This window comes from Lissotriton helveticus, chromosome 9 (genome assembly GCF_964261635.1).
Source record: "Lissotriton helveticus chromosome 9, aLisHel1.1, whole genome shotgun sequence".
In the NCBI taxonomy this organism is placed as follows: domain Eukaryota; kingdom Metazoa; phylum Chordata; class Amphibia; order Caudata; family Salamandridae; genus Lissotriton; species Lissotriton helveticus.
The window spans coordinates 596,947,185-596,967,424 of record NC_136070.1 but is presented as its reverse complement, the minus strand read 5'-3'; the positions used below and the strand labels follow the sequence as shown (position 1 = coordinate 596,967,424).

Genomic DNA, 20,240 nt, shown 5'->3' with positions numbered 1-20,240 from the left:
AGGTGTCCCTTGAAATGAGTAGGTTCCAAAACTCGCTGGGAGAGCTCTAGTGCCTCAAGACTATTTAATAGTTCAGTGGCTGCGGGGTCCGAGGAGTCGTCCAAATGGACGTTTAGATCACCCAGCAAGGTGTAATTGGGTAAACTACAGATTCTGCTGGCTATAGAGGATGGCAAGTTATTGATGAAGTTACCAGGGGTGCCGGGGTGCCGGGAGGTCGGTAGATGAGTCCCTGAAAAGGTGCATGTTTGATCCAGATGGACTAGTTCTGGTATGACCCTCAGTCTGAGGGCTAATACTGTCGCCAATAACTTCACTTCGATATTCAAAAGGTAGATAGGGCGATAGGACGAGCATTCATCTGGTGGTTTACCTTCCTTATAGATCGGGATTATCGTGGCCATGCGGAGGTCCGGAGGGAGTCCCCCTTCCTGTATCGCCCCTTCAAAGAGTCCCAGCAGGTGGCGGGCCAAAAGGTCTGCTGTTTGCTTAAAAAACTCTGCCGGCAATCCATTTGGGCCAGGGGATTTCCCCGCACGCAGTTTAGCGAGGGCCTTTTTCACTTCATCTATCGTGATGGCGGCCTCCAAGTCATCGAGGTCCTTGGCAGCCAGCACTGGGAGGTCTAAGTGTGCCATATATTGCAGGGCATCTTCCTGTGTCCCTAAGTCTCGTGCGTCATAGAAGAGTTGATAGTGCGTAGCAAAGGCTTCAGCAATCTGAACATCGGACCTAGTCAGGTTCCCTTGTATGTCTCGAACCCGTTCCATCCATCTGGCATCTCTTTCCTTCCTACTCAGCCATGCTAGCAGTTTTCCCGATTTGTCCCCCATACCGTACAGACGATGTAGCGTCGCCAGTGCCTGCGTTTTGGCCTCTCCCGTTACCAGGTCCCTATACTGACATGGAGTATCCGTCAATTTACGTAGGGTCCCCGTGACTTGGTTGTGGTTTATTTTTGAGCACATAGTACAAAAGCCGCTCCATCAAGAAAGCATAAAAGCTGAGAGGGCTGTTCACCTCGGTTTTGTTTGTTGAGCTGCTGTTTATATGTTGGTACAAGTCTCACCCCGCCTGCTACAGAAGGACTGACCTAGAGTCTCCTCCTCACATGCTTCACCATCGAAATATCAGTTGAAACAGCAAATTAGCATATGCACGTTTACATCTTTGCAACTGTCTCCACTGTGGCAGTGTTATAACACTGTAAGTCTCTTTATCTCCATTTTACAGCATGTGCATCCTCTGGTCCATATGTGGGATTTTTGCACTGCTTCCCTACTCCGATCTCTCTGTAGGGGTTCAAATGTTCTTATAAGCTCCTCTGTATAGGCTGTGGACATTACTTGCAATGTACTTAGCCACACCTCTTCGGGGTGGGGTGTGGGGGGGTGCTGGGAGTGCGGTGCCTGTTGTGTACTACTTCATTTGCCTCTGTGCTTGTATTATATGCAAGGCTTTCCTATTAGCAAGATCAACATGAGATGACCTGTAGAACTGTAACGAAACTCTTAGATCCTTGATCTCCCTGCCATCACCAGCCTCTCTTTCTGGTTCTCTGACTGTTTTTATCCTCTGTTCCCTGGGGAAATGTTCCTTGGCTGCTGTTGCTGTTTTTATCTCTTATCCCTGTAGACACTGTAATTTGTGACCCATGGGGGTTGGCCCTTGTGTTGCTAGTGCAGATTTTGCGCCTTCTCTCCTAATTGGCTCTTTTTCTCCTCACAGACGACAGCGTGGGCTGAAGCATGGCAGCTCTGTATACAGGGCATTGCTGGATTCTCTGGATGTGACAGAGAGCCGTGCTAGCCTCCAGTTGATGAACGAAGCCAACAAGGTGAGAGACTAACACGTTAAATTGGGAGATAAAGTGTTTGCTCACTGTGTCTAGGGTACAGAGGATGCTTTGAGCTCCTACATTGTAAAGGACGCAAGGAATCCAGATTCATGAATGAACATCAAGTAGTCAGTAGGTGAATGGATTGAACGGTCTGAATGTGACAGGCTACAGTGAAGCCAAAAAAGACATTGAACTCCCTACAATGTCAGGCTACTGAGATGCCAAAAAAGGCAACAGACCACAATGTGGGGGTCTGTGGGAAAGGATGGTATCTGATTAAAGGGCAAGGAAATTCTGCCTGCCTTAGAAGAGCAGGAAAAGTGGTGAGGCCAACAAAGAAGAGCACTACTTGGGAAGCAGAGTCTGTAAAGCGCATAGGTGGATCTCTCTAGGCAGGGAGGCTATGGAGGGCCTCTAACCCGTTATTTCTCCCTCTATTCTTTTAATTACTACTTTTGCCGTTGGCTGACCCTAGTGTCCTTCCTTTACCTGGTTTCAGATTCCATTGCTGCTGGAAGTTTACAGTTTGAAAGGGAACATGACACGCTTCCGAATTAATGAGTTGAATCCTCTGAGGCCGCGATACGAAGTTCCTGATGTCCTCATTGATGACCCTCAAACATTGCAGTAAGTGGCCTGCTATATGTCTTGCTTGTATATAGCCTGTGCCCTGTAGATGAATCACAATGTAAGCATATAGACTGCTGTAAGCTGCACTATTTTAATAATCTAGCAGTTCAACCCTGAACTTCTCTTGTCACCTCAATAGGCATCTCTTTTACCCATCTAAACAGATTTTAATGACTAAATAAGCCATGCTTACTTTGATAGGTTAGCTTTCCAGTCTGACAGATTTGCAAACACCACAGTTGACAAGGCTTTGAGCTCTGGATATGCCTGCATAGATATTTCTCCTCAACATAGCCTGCATAAATGCACAGCATCGGGAGAGTGCAACATCATATTGATGGGAACACTATTTTACCTATATGAGCAGGATATATGAAGTACCCCTGTACAATTTGTGAATTATGTATATCTTTTGTTTTATGACTTTCAATTGATACCCCCAGTTAAATGACCACCTGAACAAGCCCTCCATTGTTAAGCGAAGAAGTATGCTACAGGCATATCTTCTGGTCATTCTTATGCTCTGCAAGGGCTGCAAGGTTTCTGATATGTTTGTCTCTCTTCACCCTTGTCCCCTCAGGCTGACCGTCACTGGCAAAGACGAGGAGAGTGTAGAGCTTTCCCTGGGTGGAAACTACCACAAGCTTATCATCACTGCCAAGCCTTTCCGCATGGACCTGCTCGCTGGCAGGGACCTAGTGCTCAGTGTTAATTCCCGTGGTCTGCTGATGTTTGAGCATCTACGCAAGAGGAAGGATTCGTGAGTAGCAGGACAGCGCAACTTGAGCAGGGGGTGGAGGTTAGAGGGTGTGAAGCAATAGTGTGAAAGCTTGATTGTGTGTGGTATATAAGAAAATAGAGTCCCATCCATTTCCTGTTGGTGACACCATATGAAGTTGTGCTAAAATGTTCTCTGAGCTCTTGTAATTGCTGCTTCTCGATGTAGGAGGCACTTTAGAGAGGAATAAAATACAGTTTGAGGCCTGCCTTGTACTCCATTAGGTACCCCTGCTTCCCACAAAACGTCTCGGTGCTAAATTGAATTTGATTGGGATTCTGGGTATACACTTGGATGATGGGTTTCCATTGGTTTGGGTAAGAATGGAGCATTCCATCCTAAAAGGCTCCGATTTACAGTATTCAAAATGGTGCAGCTGGGTAATGTTCTTCTAAGGCACAATGTGTTTGAACTTCTATAGTGTCCCATGCTCCTTGTTATATTTCTCCATCATCAGTCAATTTGAAGGTGTACACTTGGTCAGTAGTGACATTGTAAGACCCATTGTTTTCTTTGGGCACCGATAATGGTGATTGTCTCTAACGCCCTGCTCCTGAAAACCTTATCCTCAGTTTCCCTTTTTTAAAACTTACTCAAAAGAGCTTGGTGAGGCTATTGATGACTGGCTGATCATTTGTGACTTTAGAAGATGCCTTTCCTGGAGAACCAGTATTAAAGGGGAAACACCACCTCCAGCCTCCTTAGTGGGTTTGCAAGCTGGTTAGAAGAGCAAACAGATGTCCAGAGATAGGAAGTCACAGAGTAAAGATGAGGCATGGGAGGGAATTTCTGAGAATAGAGTACATTGTTTTAAGCACCTATCTGGAATAGAGCAATCTAGGCCTTTCAGAATGTATTGGACATGAACTCTTGGTGAATCGAGGTGTATAAACAGCCAAACAATACCTGAGGACCATCTGCATAAAAACAAAAAAATATATATATATCCTTTTCTGCATGGTCCCAATTTTTAGACCAAGTGGGAGCTTCTCCGGTGCTGCGTGACGAGTAAGGCAGGACCAAGCCGTTTCAAATTCCACAACACTTTTCCCAAAGGAAACTTCTCACCGCACTCACAGCTCCGTGCTTCTTTGCAAAAAAATGTTCAACTCATCCAATTTGTGTAGTTCAAAGGTGTTTATTCAAAGCATGCCATCACACCCCTACGCCTTTCAGTCTCAGCCAAGACCTTGTTCACGGGTATAATGAAAACATCCCGTTATCCCCGTGAACAAGGTCTCGGCTGAGACTGAAACGTGTAGGGGTGTGCTGGCATGATTTGAATGAACACCCTTGAACTACACAAATTGGATGAGTTGAATACGTTGTTTGCAAAGAAGCACGGAGCTGTGAGTACGGTGAGAAGTTTCCTTTGGGAAAAGTGTTGTGGAATATATATATATATATATATATATAACGCAAATATTCATTTAGCATGAATGTTGTTGCTGCAGGTGCCTCCTCTAGTTGAGCTGCCCTCAATCAGCAAGTTCTGTGCCTTACTCACTGGCATTGAGATTCTTTGTATATGTGGGTCACTACTGTATCAGTGCCCAGCTCCAGATTTTAAACAATACACTAGCAGTATCTAAAAATAGACAATTGTGGTTACAAAATCCAAATAGCCACAATTCTGCAATCTGTCAAGTATTGAATCTTATGCAGAAAGCTTGCGATTTGCAGTAATCGGCATAAACATTTAAATTTATTAGGGCAGATCATTGTCAGAATTCCTAATGTTGATGAAAGCAAGACTGCTTGACACTTGGGCCACAGAAGACAAGGCTGTTAGACCTTCTCCAACACTTCAGCATCCCCCGCTCCTCCAATTCCCCACCTTTTTTCTCCCATTACACAGGCTTCAACTAGAAAGCTTTCTATTTTGTGCTCGGGACTGTTCGATTCCTGAGCCAAATCGTTCTTTAAAAAGTGCACCCCTCCAAGCTAAGGCAATCCCATGGGCAAGGACTCCGAGAAGAGGCAGGATCTCCTTGTGATATTTTACCTTCTCTTTGTTCAATCAGCGCATTTAAATGTTTCTTTTAATGTCTGGAAAGAAGGTGCTTTAGTTACAAAGCAGTGGAACATTAATTAATGGCGACTGAACAGGCTCATAGATCAGTGGTTAACGGGTCGCTCAACGACAAGACCATTTACATTACAAAAATTCACATTCTTTTTATTTTCTTTATATTACACAGCTTTAAAATTTGATCATAGCAGGAGTGTGGTGGTTTTCTTGATCACATACTGTTGGTGAAGTGCTAAAGCCAGTTCAGAAATGTAGGAAGCTGGCTCTGTATATACTATATCAAAGGAAGGTTTAGTGTGCAGTGGATCCTCAGAGGTATAGCAGAGGCTAAAGTAGATAATAATTTACTCTTTTGTGGCAGTGAGGTTAATCAGTCTGGCTTATCAGAGGGTAGTGATAAGCATTTGTTGTACGCATGCAGGAAATTATGTCACACACTCAGACTGAATCCAGACCAATTGTTTGTATAAAAAGGTTGTTACTTTGCTATTTTTAAAACTAGAACCAAGATTTACTCAGTAGCAGGTAAGTGATACTTTAAATACAATTTTACTTTTCAAGATACAGTGTGTACTGGTTTTTGTAGGAGCATACAAATTACTTTGCAGTCAAGAAATTGGTTGTAAGCTCTTCAGAATACTGTTGATTACTCAATATTACTTTCTAGTTACTTTTCTAGTTTTGCACTCCTAAACTAATTACACATTTTGGACATTGTAGTACATTAGCAAGCAGATTAACTCATTTGAAGACTCTAAGTTACTTTTGTTGCATTACATAACTGGATCAACTGAACCATTTTCAGAGAAAAACCCACCATGCAATCCTATGGAGGGAAAAGCAGTGTTAAGTTTACAGGTAAGTAAACGGTTTTGGTAATTAAGTTTTAGGATGTAGAACCAAGGTTAATTTCAGCACTGAAAGTGCACCACCAGCGGCACGAGGGCAGCCGGGTGCAAAGTGCAGGGTGCCAATGGGGCTAGGGGGCACCGTAGTTGGTTGCTGCTCACGGGCGGGCCACCCGGTTGTGGGAGACCAGCTTCTAGAGGTAAGTTGAGGGCAAAGGGGGTCCCAAGTTAGCACCAAGACTACACCACTAGCGGCACTGGAACGGCTGGGTGCAGGGTGCTTAGACTGTGTCAGGAGCACAATGCAGTCTTATGGGGGTTGTTGCCTTTGGATTTCAGCTGCAGGCTCGGTCCAGGAAGTCTTCCAGGAGTAATGAACAGCTGGGCAGGTAAGTAGAGCTGTCCCTAGACATCGGGAGACTTAGGGTTTGGGCCACCAGGACGCAGGGCTAGAGACTACAGGGGTGCCTTTTGACGTCAGGAATCTGCTTTCCCCTCTGGTCGGAGTGGAAGGGGATCATCATGAAGAGGCTGCAGGCACGGAACCTTGAAGGCGACACTCCTCTATGGTTTGGACGCTGGTCGTGGACGACGGGTGCAGAGGCAAGTCCTGGAGCAGGGTTTCTTGGTCCTGCAGGGGCTGGATCTTCTTCTGTGGGCAGGGCCGCTGTCCTTGGGAGTCTTGAGTTTTTGCAGAAGTGTGGCATCAATCCTCACCAAATCTGGAGGTTGTTTATCCTTTTTGGAGCTGTTGTTTTCTTCTGAGCTGTAGGCAGGCCAGTAGGGCTGGACCCAAAATAGTTGGCCCCGAAGTCTTCACTGCTGCAACGTCTTCGGGATTCCAATCCTATTAGGTTGTCTAATGGCTGGGTTCAGGGCTGTCAATTAAATACCGTTTTTAGGGGTCTTGTGGTTGTAGCCGATGGGCTACTGATCTCAGGGTGACTACACCCTTAATGCTCTCACCCCACGTGGGGGAAGTGGGCTCAATCTCTAACCCTGATTTGAGGGTGCCTGCCCTCTGCAAGATGGCGGACACCGAAGAGTGGGCTTCACCTCGCCTCCCCCACCCAAGGGTTGGCAGAGGTGGGCACACCTTCCCGCCTGTCCTCCTTCCGAAAAGGTGGTGAGACGGGAACGGGGCCTGCTCCTGATAGCAGAAGATCCTGGGGGTTGCTTTGCAAAGACGGCAAGGTCTTTGAAGCTCCCTTGCCCCAGATGGCTCTTCCTAAAATGGGAAGGTGTGAAAACTTCCGCCCAGGAGAGGCTGTGTTTCTGGACCCAGGGAACGCAGGCTCCCACCCCAGGGGTCCAGAAACTTGTCTCGTGGTGGCAGGCTGGTGTTCACCCGTCAGGAACCTACCAGTGGTTGGTTTGGTTCAGTGGTCCCCTCTAGGAGGGACCCCTGAGTGCAGGGAATAATACATCTGTCTCTGAAATCAGTGCAGATGTATAATTCTGAGATGTTTGATACCAAGCATCCCAGGATTCAGTAAAGGCATTATGATGCTAGGACCATATACTCAGGATGGCTTCACTGGACACTTAAAATATATAAGAATGGCCTTAGATATTATAGGGACCTGTCTGCTAATGCAGATAGGCCCTCACAGGAGGTATAGGGCACCCTGCCTTAAGGGTGACTTACTTGGCCTCATGCTGGCAAGGAACACTGGGATGTTTGCGATGCTGACTCTTCACATTTTAGGTGCACCAAAACACGCAGACTGTAATGGCAGTGGTGCATGTTGGTGGTGAGGTCTCTAAGGGTGGCATAATACATGCTACAGCCCTCAGACGCCTTTCTCTGGCTACCATGCCCTTGGTACCATAGGTACCCCTTCCAAGGGACTTACAGGTAGGTCAGAGTTGTGCCAAGTGTGGAAACAATGGTAGAGGGTTTAGGGAAAGAACACATACCCTGGGTACCTGATTGGCAGGACCCAGGGCACACTCAGTTAAAGTGCATCAGAAATCTGGCAAAAAGTGGGTGGGTTACTGCAACAGAACCACACTTTTCTACTAGAACAAATTGTATTGGCTTCAGGGACACAGCTTTACTACCCTTCTCCCTTGATCAGGAGTTTGGTGCCTGAAGAGTGGTGGGAGATGGCAGGTGCACTGCAACAGTGTATTGTCCCACTAGTGTACAAGCACACCATGTTCTCCTCTGTACTGTTTTTTTAAGCTTTGGTCATTTGCCTCCTTCCCCTTAAACTTTCAGCATCTGAACTGGATAAGAAGCTTTACTGGCTTATGGGACAGCTTTAAATCTGAAGGCTCGTACCCTCATGTTAAGGAAGAGTTGTCATGAAATATCGTTTCATGTTTACAATTCATTGCATTTTAATGACCGCTTCTGTGTGCGAAATGCACAATGTATTTGTTATACCACTTGTAAGGATTTGGGTGTATTAGAAGGTATGGCTATGCAGACTTACCATGGAATACACGCGCAAAAACTATCTTGGGTCCAGTCAGGCCCATTTGTAAAACCTTAAGCTCAACCCTGGGTAGCAATGACTTTGAGCAGCAAGGTTTGCACAAAGAAACTTAGTGTAAAGCATTGAACGGCACCAAACAAAGAAACAGGAAAGTTGCACAACACAAAAGAAACACCACACCAATTTAAAAAATAGTTTTTTTTTAATGAATTGTTAGTCCTTGGTGAGCAAATTCCATCCAAGGGTTCCGTAGAAACAGATTTTTATAGGTTTCATCAGTTTGCAAACTGTTGAAAACAAGTTATGTTCGCTACTCTGGGTTGGGCAACCAAATCTGACCGGAAGAAGGGCTGGGGGGGCAATAGGGTAGAATTGGACAGTTATCTAGCCACCAGAGCGTTTTCCAGTCCAGTTCCAAACTTTGCAGCACTACCGGCATAGACTTTAATGGAGTGGATCTGATGCTGAGGATACAGGATAAAAAAAAGTTTAGGTTGCTGTGCGGTTGACTGGGATCCTCCGACAACGGGTCGTGTGGGGCGACTGCCACATAACATATCATCTGTATTTGTATTTGTAAAGTGCACGATCACCCTGAAGAGTATCTTGGCGCTAAATAGCAGATGTTTGTTACCCAACTCAGTGGTACTCTCTTATTGACCACAGAAGGATGAAAGGCTGAGTGAACCCGCCGGGATCTGAACCTGTGACCATGAGGTTGAACACAGGCGCCTACAGTGGACGCATTAGACCAATAAGCCAGCAGACCTGGCATAGATTGGGATCCCACAAAGTCTGCTTTGCGACAGTTGAAGGCCAGCTGTGGTTGTACTATCAGTCTCTGAACACAGTGAAATCCTTTGGTGCAGGCTAGTGTCCCTCTTGGGCAACCAGTTTGGACTCTGATGACACTCCAGGGTCCGGCTGACTCTAGTGCAACTTTTGGCCTTCTGGGATCTGTCTCTTGGGGCGGCCAGAGGCCGTCCGTGGCAATTCTCTGAAGTGGCTACCAACTTGCCGGTTTGTGTTTCTTCAGGTCTAATGTCCTTGGTGCTGTGCCCCTTGGGTCAGCCAACTGACCCTTGGAGTCCCTGCTTCTGTCTGGGGATGACTTCTCCCTGAGTCGAGAGTCACAGGAACAGTCCTAACTTTGCTAGCTGACAGTGCAACAGGATGTCCAGCCTATGGTGCACCCTCTTTTGTGCGGCCCAGGGGTCAGCAGGGTAGTCCTCCTTCGGTCTTTGTTCCAGTTCCTATGTGATTTGAGTTTCAGGGTGCCGGGGGTGCCATATTTATCCCGGGAAAGTGCCCTTGAGGGGACAATGCAGTCACTAGCTAATGGGCTACCAGGTCCCCTTCCTCTTGGTGACGATGTTCCAGCAATGTGTGGCACTGAACAATCCCAGAGTGCACTATTCTGCTCACTACCAAGATGTCTGCACCCTTCTCTGGCTAGTAGGAGCGTGGTAGCCCACCATTGATGTGTGGGTACCTCTGGGCTAACCTAGAGGTGAGGCTACCACGGGGAAACCGGTTTGGGCACTGATCTTCCCTCACTGTTCCTGTCTCCAGCCTGTCTACCTGAACAAAGAGCAACCCCTCAGGAGTGTTATTGCCATTTGCCCATCAAAGGCAGCTTCGCCTTTATACTCACCTTTTGGACAAACACCCTGAGTGGCTTCCTGCAAGTGGAAGGTGACCCCTCTCCCTGCAGCGGGCTTCTATTGTTCCTAAGCCTGGGAGTCATTCACACTACTCTCTGGCTGGCAAAAATATATCTGTTGGCCAGTGGCTGTGTGGGTCTACTGGACGAGCTGGTCACATAGTTGCAACTTCCTAAACGCTGTGTTACTTTAATAGTGACATTAAATTCGACCTGGGCATCAGGTCAGGTTTAATGCTGCGGTTAATTTGATACCTTACAAGCCCCTGTTAAGTAGTCCAAATCAGAAGTTAGCTACGCCGAGGTACCAGCTGGTAACCCTGTATTAGTCAATGGGCTACTAACTTTTCAACAGCCAAACGACAACTTAGAAGTGTTGCTGTTAAGACGTACATAAAATACATACCCTACTTAATAATATACAGCTCCCTGCCTAATGGCTGTAACGGCCTTCCTTTAGGGGAGTCTTACATATATTGTTAAGGGAAGTGGGGGCTTTGTAAATAGTTAAATGGCAAAGTCAAATTACTAGTATCACCACTACCCTTCCAGTCTGCAGTTGTAGACTGGGAGTCATTTTGTTCTTTATCTCACACTGGGAGGTGCAATCAGTTCTGCAACCCTGGGCGGATACTCTACCTTGGATAGCCTTGGGACCCTTACCATATATACTAGGGACTTATAAGTAAGAGTAGGAAAGGGCCCCTTTTTGCATGGTTGCCCCCCACTTTTTGCCTAATGTTGATGCACTTTGACCGAGTGTGCCCTGGGTACCTGGCAACCAGGTATCCAGGGCTATGTTCTTTTCCTAAACTGTAATGTTGCAAAATCCAATTGGCAACATTCTGGCCACATGTAAGTCCCTTGTAAAAGGTACCATAGGTACCAAGGGCACTGTGATCTTTGAAGGCTTCTAAGGGCTGCAACACTTATTGTGCCACCTTTAGAGGCCCTGTACCTTTATACACACACACACACACACACACACACACACACACACACACACACACACACACTGCCATTGCTGGCTGAGTGTTTTGGTGCAGAACAAAGTGAAGAGTCGACATGGCACACATCCCTGTGTGCCATGCCTACAACCCACTGCCCTGGCATAGGTAAGCCACCCCTCTACCTGGGTGCACTATACCAGTGGTGAGGGTAAAGATGCATGAGCCCTCTACCCCTACAGTGTCTTAAGTCAATTCTTGGAGTTTGTCATTACGAACTCCACAACACAATAATGGCTATACTGAAAACTGGGAAGTTTAGTATCAAACTTCTCAGCACATTAAACCCACACTGATGCCAGGCGGGGATTTAAGGAAAAGTGCACTCAAAGGGCATCTTGGAGATGCCCCCTGAAAAATGACCTAACTGTAGTGTCCTGGCTGAGTGGCTGCTCGCCGTCTGCCACTACCAGACATGGTCCTGGACCCCTGGGTCAAGAGCCTGCCGCAGTCGGGGTCCTGTGTCGAGGTGCCAAGCCTCCTCCCCCAGGATGGGCTGGCTCCACAAAGGGGAAGCTTCAAAAGCTTGCTCCCTTTGTGAGGCTCTCCAGCCATTTGCTGCTCCTAGCAACTGGCCCCCACTGGTTCAGAGCCCACTTTGGTTGGGAGAATCAGTGGGGGGGGGGGGGGGGGGGGGGGAAGTTAGGAGGAGAGATGTGCCCCCCTTTGTTAACTCCACCCCTCAGGTGGGGAGGCGAGGTGAAGCACAACTCTCAGTTCCTGCAATCCTGAAGATGGGGGTACCCAGCCAACCAGAGTGAGGCTTATTCCCCCCTCCCACTGGAGGGTGGTATAATAGGGTTTGTACCCACCCCAAGGAAGTAGCCCATTGGTCCCTACCTGTACCTACCTGTAACACCCGTAAATTTACTATTTAAGGGCAACCCTGAACCTTGCCTCCTCAAACAAGAATAAAGAAGAAGGACCGAAGAGCCATGCTGAAGGAAGAAGAGGAGTAGCACACCAATTGACATAGCCCAACTCGACACCCATGACCTGAGTTTGAGTGGCCCAACATCACGAGGAGGTCTCCCTGGCGATCCTGAGCTGGGGACAGGTGATCCCTGACCTACCTCAAGTTGCCGATGCCTTCAGCCCCTTTCTTGAGGATCCCTCCCCGACCGGAGCAATTGAGAAAAACCTGACACCAAAAGACACCCCTGCACCCCCGACGTCCCACGGCCTTGGGTGACTCAGCCGACGGTGTCCTGGCATCCCAAGAAAACCCAACTTACCTCTCCAACCGGTTGTCACCTTCAGCAATCTTCGTCCCCAATCCTGCCGTGTTTGATGCAATCGGAGATTCCCCAGTGAAAACCACAGGGCACCCAATGCCAAAATGGCACCCTGCACCTGGCCGACCCTGGGCCACTGTGGGTGCACCTTGTGTGCTAAATTGGATCCCTCTTTGCCCTAAGCTGAAGTCGAGGAGCTTTGCTCCCACAACCTGGTGGCTGCTCGTGACCATCCACTAACTGGAGGCCCCCTATAGATAACATTGGGCCTCAACACTCAGAACTCGACCGCCCTAGTGCCGCTGAGGTTGCTTTGAGAGTGCATCCTTGACCCTGGTGGAACCCTTGTTCTAAGCCCAGAAAGCCAACTCCCAAACCGAAGTACTTTCCGTTGAACCAGTAACCTGGTTTTCTCCCATAGGACTGCATTGACTGCATTCTTGTGAACATATTTCCAAGTGTGGAGTTGGTTTCTATGAAACCTTAAGAAACTGCATATGCGTTTACCTACTTGGGGATAACCTTAACCCCTTGGCCACAGCAGTAATTCCGCCGCGGCGCTGGGGGGAAAGGGGGCTGCGCGGCGCCACCATCACAGCGCGCCCGTGGCTCGTGACGGAGTGGTTCCGTCACGAGCCATGGGCACGCTGTGCTTGTGACGGAGTGGTTCCGTCACGGCCCCGCCCGCTCAATTAAACAGCCGCGCAGGCGCGGAATTGACGCCGCGTAGGCGGGGCGGCTGCGCCATGACGGAACCACTCCGTCACCAGCACAGCGCGTCCGTGGCTGATGACGGAGTGGTTCCGTCACCAGCACAGAATGGGTTAAACAGGAAGTTGAATTGGAAGCCACAGACACGCTTGCTTTGAAGCACGCGCAGCTGCCTGTGGTCCTCCTAAAAGAACACAGGCTCTCACTCACCAAACCCATAGCCCCTGCCCTTAAAATATATAATTCCAAAGTTGCAAGTGCTATTTTATATGCTGCTGAATTATGGGTCCACGATATCACACCCCTGATTATCGCCCAAAACAAATTTACTAGGGCACTAATAGATTTGCCTCAATCTACTCCATTGGTGCCCCTATTTCTGGATTTGGGTTGTCTCCATATTGAGGACCTGGCTCGTTTTAGCCGTTAGCCCTTTGGAGAAGGCTATGGGCCACCCCTGAGCTCTCACTGTATGCCAAAGCCCTCTTGGATTTCCGGGGTGCCAGGACCCTAAGTAAGATCAGGTGGCTTCAGTATATAAAAGAAACCCTAATAGAAATGGGGATGGGTGAACTGTGGTAGAATCCTCAATCGACCCCCTTCCCCTCATAAAAAGAGCTTAAGGCTGTTTATATGGACTGGGTGATGATGAAGCACTTTCTTCCATCATAGGACCTACCTTGACTAGGGATTTTCCATTGATAAAACATGAGCCTGGGTTTGACCCTTACTGGGATTTTATTTCAAAACCAATGGATGGGAAGCTCTACCACCAGTTTAGGGTAGACTCCCTACCGATTAGAGCTTTCACTAGTAGATGGCTCAAGCCCACGACAGAATTGTGCCCTTTGTGCTTGGCACAGTCAGAATCCATTTCTCATATATTATTTGTCTGCCCGGCCTACAGGTTACCAAGGAGGAAATGGCTTAAAACCATCTGTACTATTCTTGGCACAAGAGTTGCCATTGAGGCCCTGAGGATCTTACAGACATGTACCCAGGAACCTTTTGTTATTGCCACTGCAAAATTCCTGAGTTGGGCATGGGTGATTCGGGCTAATAAACTCAAGGGTACACTGACGTGACTTGTTTTAAACCATTTGCGGGATGTGGGGCAGCTTGAAGCTGAAACATTGTAGTATAATGGGGTAGATGCCGTAAGGCTTATCCTGTTTTATATTTTCTCTTTTATAATAATTGTCTTAAAATATGAGTCGTCGAACTGTGGTTTAATATTCTGTTTTAAATGTGTCATTGTCTCTGTTAGCTCAATGTACTTTGCCATGACCCAATTATTTTAACCAAGTATTTTATAACTTGTTAAATTTTTAATTAATTGCAATGTCTTTTATGGTTTTACAATCGAAATAAAGACTCTATGAACTGAACTGAAACTGCATATGTACAAAAACTGATTTACTTACCTTTTATCTAGGAAATGTTCCAGTGTGATATCTAGACACATCACACGCAGTAGAAAAAGTAACTTAAAAAGTAATCTGAAAAGTAATGTACAAAGTAATCTCAAGTGTAACTGGGAAGTAATTCCAACTGTTGTATGAACAAGTGACTTACCTGTAACCAATCTAATTGCATTCTACTGCATTTAAACTGTATTTACCTGCAATATTCTTGCAAAGTATTATTACACTTACCTGTACCATGGCTGGTTTGGTTCTATAAAATAAAATAAAACGAAATAATATTTTTATACAAACAAATTGGTCTGAGTTCAGTCTTTGACTGTGTGACATCATTTCTTGCCTGAGTGTGTACAATAAAAGCTTAACACTACCCTCTGATAAAGCGTTACTGCTTGCCACACTACCACAAATACAGAGTAAGGTGCTACCTACTTTTACCTCTGCCTACCTTTGGGGATCCACTGGACTCTGCGCACACTATACCCTACTTTGGTATAGTATATACAGAGCCAGCTTCCTACAGTAAGTCAGTACTTGCCAACTGGGGATAACCAATTCGACTTACACTTGGTGAGGGGTTAGACCACTGGCACTGAGGTCTGGTTAGCAGGCCTCAGTGCACTCTCAGTCAAAAAACTAACAGCTAGTAATCCAAATGGGTAAAAAAGCATTTTTCCTTTGACCACTACTATTACATTTTCTTTGGTGTGCAAGATATTCATAAATCAACGTTGGTTCATCATTATCTGTATCAGTCTCTATATAGAATTGCAGTGTAGTGCTGTCTGTTTTTTCAGAAGCCCGCCTATCACCCAATACTACACCCTCCAGCTACATCCCAGTGTAATTGCTTAATTTATGCTCACATGTTCTGCCGGTGACACAGTACAATCCAGAGCTACAGTGACGAGTCTCTGGTCTCATTCACACTTCACATTTCACTTCGACACAAGTGTGCGTTTAAGAGTTCCAAGACTGCTTTTGCCTAGTTACACATACGTCCAACACTGACTTTGTGAGTTCCACACTGGTCTATTATCACAACCTGCATGAGGAAATCAAAATAAAACTAAAAACACAATGGCACATCAATAATTATCCTGGAGCGATTGTATGTGTGGAGTTTGATATCTGTGTCGGTTATAACTATATAGACTTCTCGGAGTCAAGGTAAACCTCTGACTTTGGGCTGACCCCTATCCAGACCACAGGTCTTAAAGGTGATCCAGACAAATCCAAATAGTAGCAGTTACCCTCAAAGAATAGTGCACATAATCCTCCCCATCTAAGGGTGATGCAATCCAAGGCAGTCACTTGTTGGTTTGCTTAGCAGACCTGTTATCTGCAACCGAAAAAGAAAACAAAATCCTGGCTTTGCCTAAAAAATGAATGCAGACATACAAGTGTACAGTGGTGCAGGAAAAACCCACCCACTGCGTAAGAATATCTTGAAAGTCATGAGGAGATTTATATTCCTTATACGCAACATTGCCTTTACATTGAGAGTTTTGAGATCTTCAGATGTCAGTTAAAAGAGCAATTGAAGTTTTCTTGGCTGTGGTTCTTGCTTTTGCAAGAAGGTGCCTGATCATAGGGCACTTGTGTGACCTCGGTCACCCAAGACAGAACAAAGTGGAGCTCTTGAGTCTCACTGCCAGGATGAAAGGAAAAGGCTGAGGTGCAATGTCTTTGGAGAGGATGAATAATATGCTTAGGCAGTAAAAACAGGGTTCTGTGATCAGTGATTGGCCAATCCTTGCCTACAAAGCTCACAACATCGAAAAAATTGGTTTGTAAAAGCAATATGTAAAGTTCTAGGCTGATCCAACCCCTCTGTGTGAACTTTAGAAAACATGTATTTATTTCTACAGTATATGCACATAATTACATTTTATACAACTTGCACTCTATTAGAGTTACATTTAATATTTGACTATGGTTAGTGGAAGAGGATTATTTGGTACTTTTACTAGTTTCTTTAAATTCTCTGGAGATGCACAGCATGGCTAGGGCATTGCACATGAGGGTAGTAAATGTTGGAAGTCTGCCTTTATGCTCTTATTCCAAAAACTGTCAACCAGTGAAGGGTTACACCTGGATTAGATGTTTCATTTGGCATTAGCGGGGGCCTAGATCTTCATGAAGCAATACATCCACCTAGGTTAAGGAAACAAAGCTAATACTCCTTTGCATCTTGATATCCATTAATCTCTCCCCATTTTCTTTGATATCCATGATCCTTTTCTCAGACTTCAAGTAGAGAAAGGGTACATATGATTTCTCATGCAACCAAGCGCACCTTTGATTGAAGAAGTGGAAATGAGGTGTAGAAAGGGACCCATAAGCATTTCTAAAGTCACAGTGCAACTACACAGAGAGGGGTCCCAAAGTGCCAATATTATAAATGCATTTGTTTTTTTTGGGAGGGTGCGGTGGCTTATTGATGACACTATATTTCTTGTGTTGACACTGGATGATTAGTTATCTGAAAGTTGCATAGTTTGATTTCAGTTGGGATGTCTCAAAATAGTGTATATGGCAAATACAGGTTCAAGCCATACACCTTCTGTTATGAGGAGCAAATGCAGCAGATTTAACAGACTAGGGATCGACGGCCTAGTGTGACACCTGCTGGGAGTGCTGCTATTATGAGGGGAAAGCCAAGGTCTGCTGTTAACAGTGACTCCTAACGGATAGGGATACAACTGAAGCGAAGTTGTCACGTCTTGGGGGTTTGTCAGCCTCTTGCTGCTCTGTTGTCTTCTTGCTGTTGGAACAAGTAAAACTAAAACTCCTTTTTCTGTTTTTTTTGTTGTTTTTGTTCTTCCTGTGCATCCCGAACGCCTCGCCCCTTCCTTCCCGCCCCCAGTTTCTCGGATAAAGTTGGTAGCACAGTCGGTAGCATGTGGGATAAGATGAAGAGCCTTTTTTCTAGGTAACAACCCTTTCTGCCTTTCTCGCTATTCCTTTAGGAAACACCTGCTTACCCACACCCCCTGTGCACTGTTCAGCGATGGACCCTGCTCTAAGGCTTTTGCTTCCAGTGATGGTCTCCTTCCCCTTCCTTCCTTAATAGTATGCATGTTCTAGCTGGTGTGATTTTTTTTTTTTTTCATGGCTTCTGCAAAGCTCTGATTTTGGGCGAAGTTCAGCTGTTGTGCTAGGGACATGCTAATGTGGCACTGGAGAGGATAACGCACAATTTCGACCCAGTTGAGTTCATGGTGGCAACAATTCTACAGTAACGTGTTTCCACATGCTTAGATTTACCTCTGCTTTCAAGCGAAAGGGCCTTGTAACACTTTTTTGAAAACTTTAATCATTATTGAAGGTTCGTCATTTGGTTTTCACCTCGTTTACTTTGATTGTTTTTAAAATAAACTCCAGAAACCTAGTACAATTTTCCCCAGGTGGTTATCAAGTTAATTATTTTCAATACAATTAATTGTAGGCTTGGCAAGTCTTTTGAGATGCTCTTTCTAAGTAGTGAAGTTCCTTCATTTTTTTAGCACTCTCCGTATTAGATTTGTTTTTTTGAAGATTCATATCTTTTTTCAGTGGTTCTAACTTAACTGTTCATTGTTGTGCTTTTTTAATTTTTTTATTTATTTTTATTTTCTGTCTGGGCATGGAATCTGTGTATCAAAATTAGCATTGATTGCCCCCGGAAAATGGCGACTGCAACCGATAATTTTGACCGAATCATGCATAGTGTGCCTTTGTGCAGCAAGTTGGGCGGTCTGGTAATTGGCATTTGCTGTTATACAGTATAGATCTGTTGTGAGATCCACAAAGTTTACCACTTCTTCGGAGTACAAATTTTCTTAATATTTGGAGGTATGCGCACCAGCAGAGATGGTACTTTTCTTGGTAGAATCTTTTCAGTAGATTAGTAATTACATTCAACCCTTTTTAATTTAAGGCCAGAAAGCACTATGGTTTTTAGAACATTAAAATATTTTTTTTTAAACGCTGCTTGTAATTGTTTAAAGATGATGATAAAATGTGGAAACACTGTTTATACCCTAGTTGAGAGCAAAGGGTCTTTGAAGAGAGCCCAGAGTACTGCTTCCAGTGTATCATATAGAAACAAAGCAAGGGAGCTTTCTCAAAGTTTACATTCATTCACCATAAGCATCCTGCTGTGTTCTGAAGTTGAGAAGGTGATGGTCTAAAGTTCAGTTCTAAGGCGGGTCAAGTTGTACCCCAAGGGAGGAGATACGTTTGAATGCATTTTCGCTAAAGGGTATTATTTTTTTTGCACGTGTTAGTCTGAGTAAGGCAACAGATAGTTTCCCTGATTTGAGTATCTGAGAAGCACCCGAAATGAAAGACTAGCGTACACCTGCTATGTTAACACCGTTCCTAACAAGTTTTTTCTTTCTTGGCTTTTTACGTTTGGAAGGTATCTGTAATAGAAATAAATCCTTCAGTTAATTACACAGACCTCTGGTAATCAATTTCTCCTAAATTAATTATTAGCAGGTTAACTTCGCAATTGGTCTATTGGTACCTATGTAGTCTCTTTTTTTCTAATTACAGTTGCCTAGGAACCATACTTGGGCAATTCTGTAGCCTGTTTTTTAGTGGTTTAAGGTTTCATTCATATTGTAAATGTGGATCTATATTCTGTATGGTCTGTATTTCTATCAGGTAATGATAAATGTCTACTTTGAGCCCATCATTTAGCCCAGTTTAAAACACAGGTGGTGTAGCTTGGAGGCAGCAACCCAATTGTAGCATAGTAAGAAGGGCAGAAAAAGAAAAAAGAGTAGGTTTTCTCCATAGGGTGTTCATATTATTACATCAGCTTCCAAACATTGGTAATTACTAGGAAGGAGTGAGGAGCTGTTTAATGTTTTCTACAGCTGTTAAGCCATTGGTCGGTCCTTACTTGGAGTGTGTGAGTATTTGTGATGGCTCAGAAGGCATTGTGCTGAACTATCATCGTTTTCTGGTGTTAGTTATGAAGTCATTAGTCTGTTACTGTGAACAGCATATATTGAGTGTCAGGGATGGTTTGAGGTTATTGGTTTAGCGCTGCTGTTATGAAAAGGGAGTATGGAAGTGCTGGGAATTACTGGTTCTTTATTGGATGATGAGGTAGGTTACAGACTAACTTCTGTGCTCACAAGTCCTCTAGTCATAAATCTGAAGGACCGTTCTGTTGAACAGTACAAGAACAGTCAACGCAGCACTACAGAAGCTGAGCAGTTTATCATAGAAGCCAGTGTCAATGGCTCTGTCCACTCATAGACAGTGCCCTCATCTTCCCTATATTGCTCCTGTCTGCTCTTAACTCTCCTGGGAGAGAAAAGTACACTCTCAAGCTGTATTTGAGGTATGATTAAGAGTAAATGGTCTGAGATTAAATATGTGATACCATGATGGTTTACTTTGACTTCTTCTCATGAGTTTGACATGGCCATTGTGCATATGAGAACATTTCAAAGCATGTTTTTTAGAGAGCAGTAAGTGGCTTCAAGCCATGCCCTTTTACCCCTACCCTGGAAGTAACCACTTTGAAGACTGACAGCACTTTTTTGACGTTCAAAAATATTTAGTGCCCTTCCGTATTTTTAACTTTTGAAGAGTTTATCTTGCGTTCAAAAAGTAGATGAGAAGGGG

General features: G+C 45.2%; 1 protein-coding gene across 2 annotated transcripts in view; it reads left to right on the top strand.

Annotated features, from left to right (window-relative positions):
- Positions 1 to 20,240, top strand: part of GANAB (glucosidase II alpha subunit) — a 238,707-nt gene that overhangs the window by 51,051 nt on the left and 167,416 nt on the right. Inside the window, exons 3-6 of one of the 2 annotated variants that reach the window (XM_078660605.1) lie at positions 1,729 to 1,837; positions 2,340 to 2,467; positions 3,051 to 3,230; positions 17,482 to 17,547. In XM_078660605.1, the coding sequence (XP_078516731.1) occupies positions 1,729 to 1,837; positions 2,340 to 2,467; positions 3,051 to 3,230; positions 17,482 to 17,547 (483 nt within the window). The remainder of the gene's footprint in view (positions 1 to 1,728; positions 1,838 to 2,339; positions 2,468 to 3,050; positions 3,231 to 17,481; positions 17,548 to 20,240) is intronic. The other variant, XM_078660606.1, reaches the window with a different exon arrangement.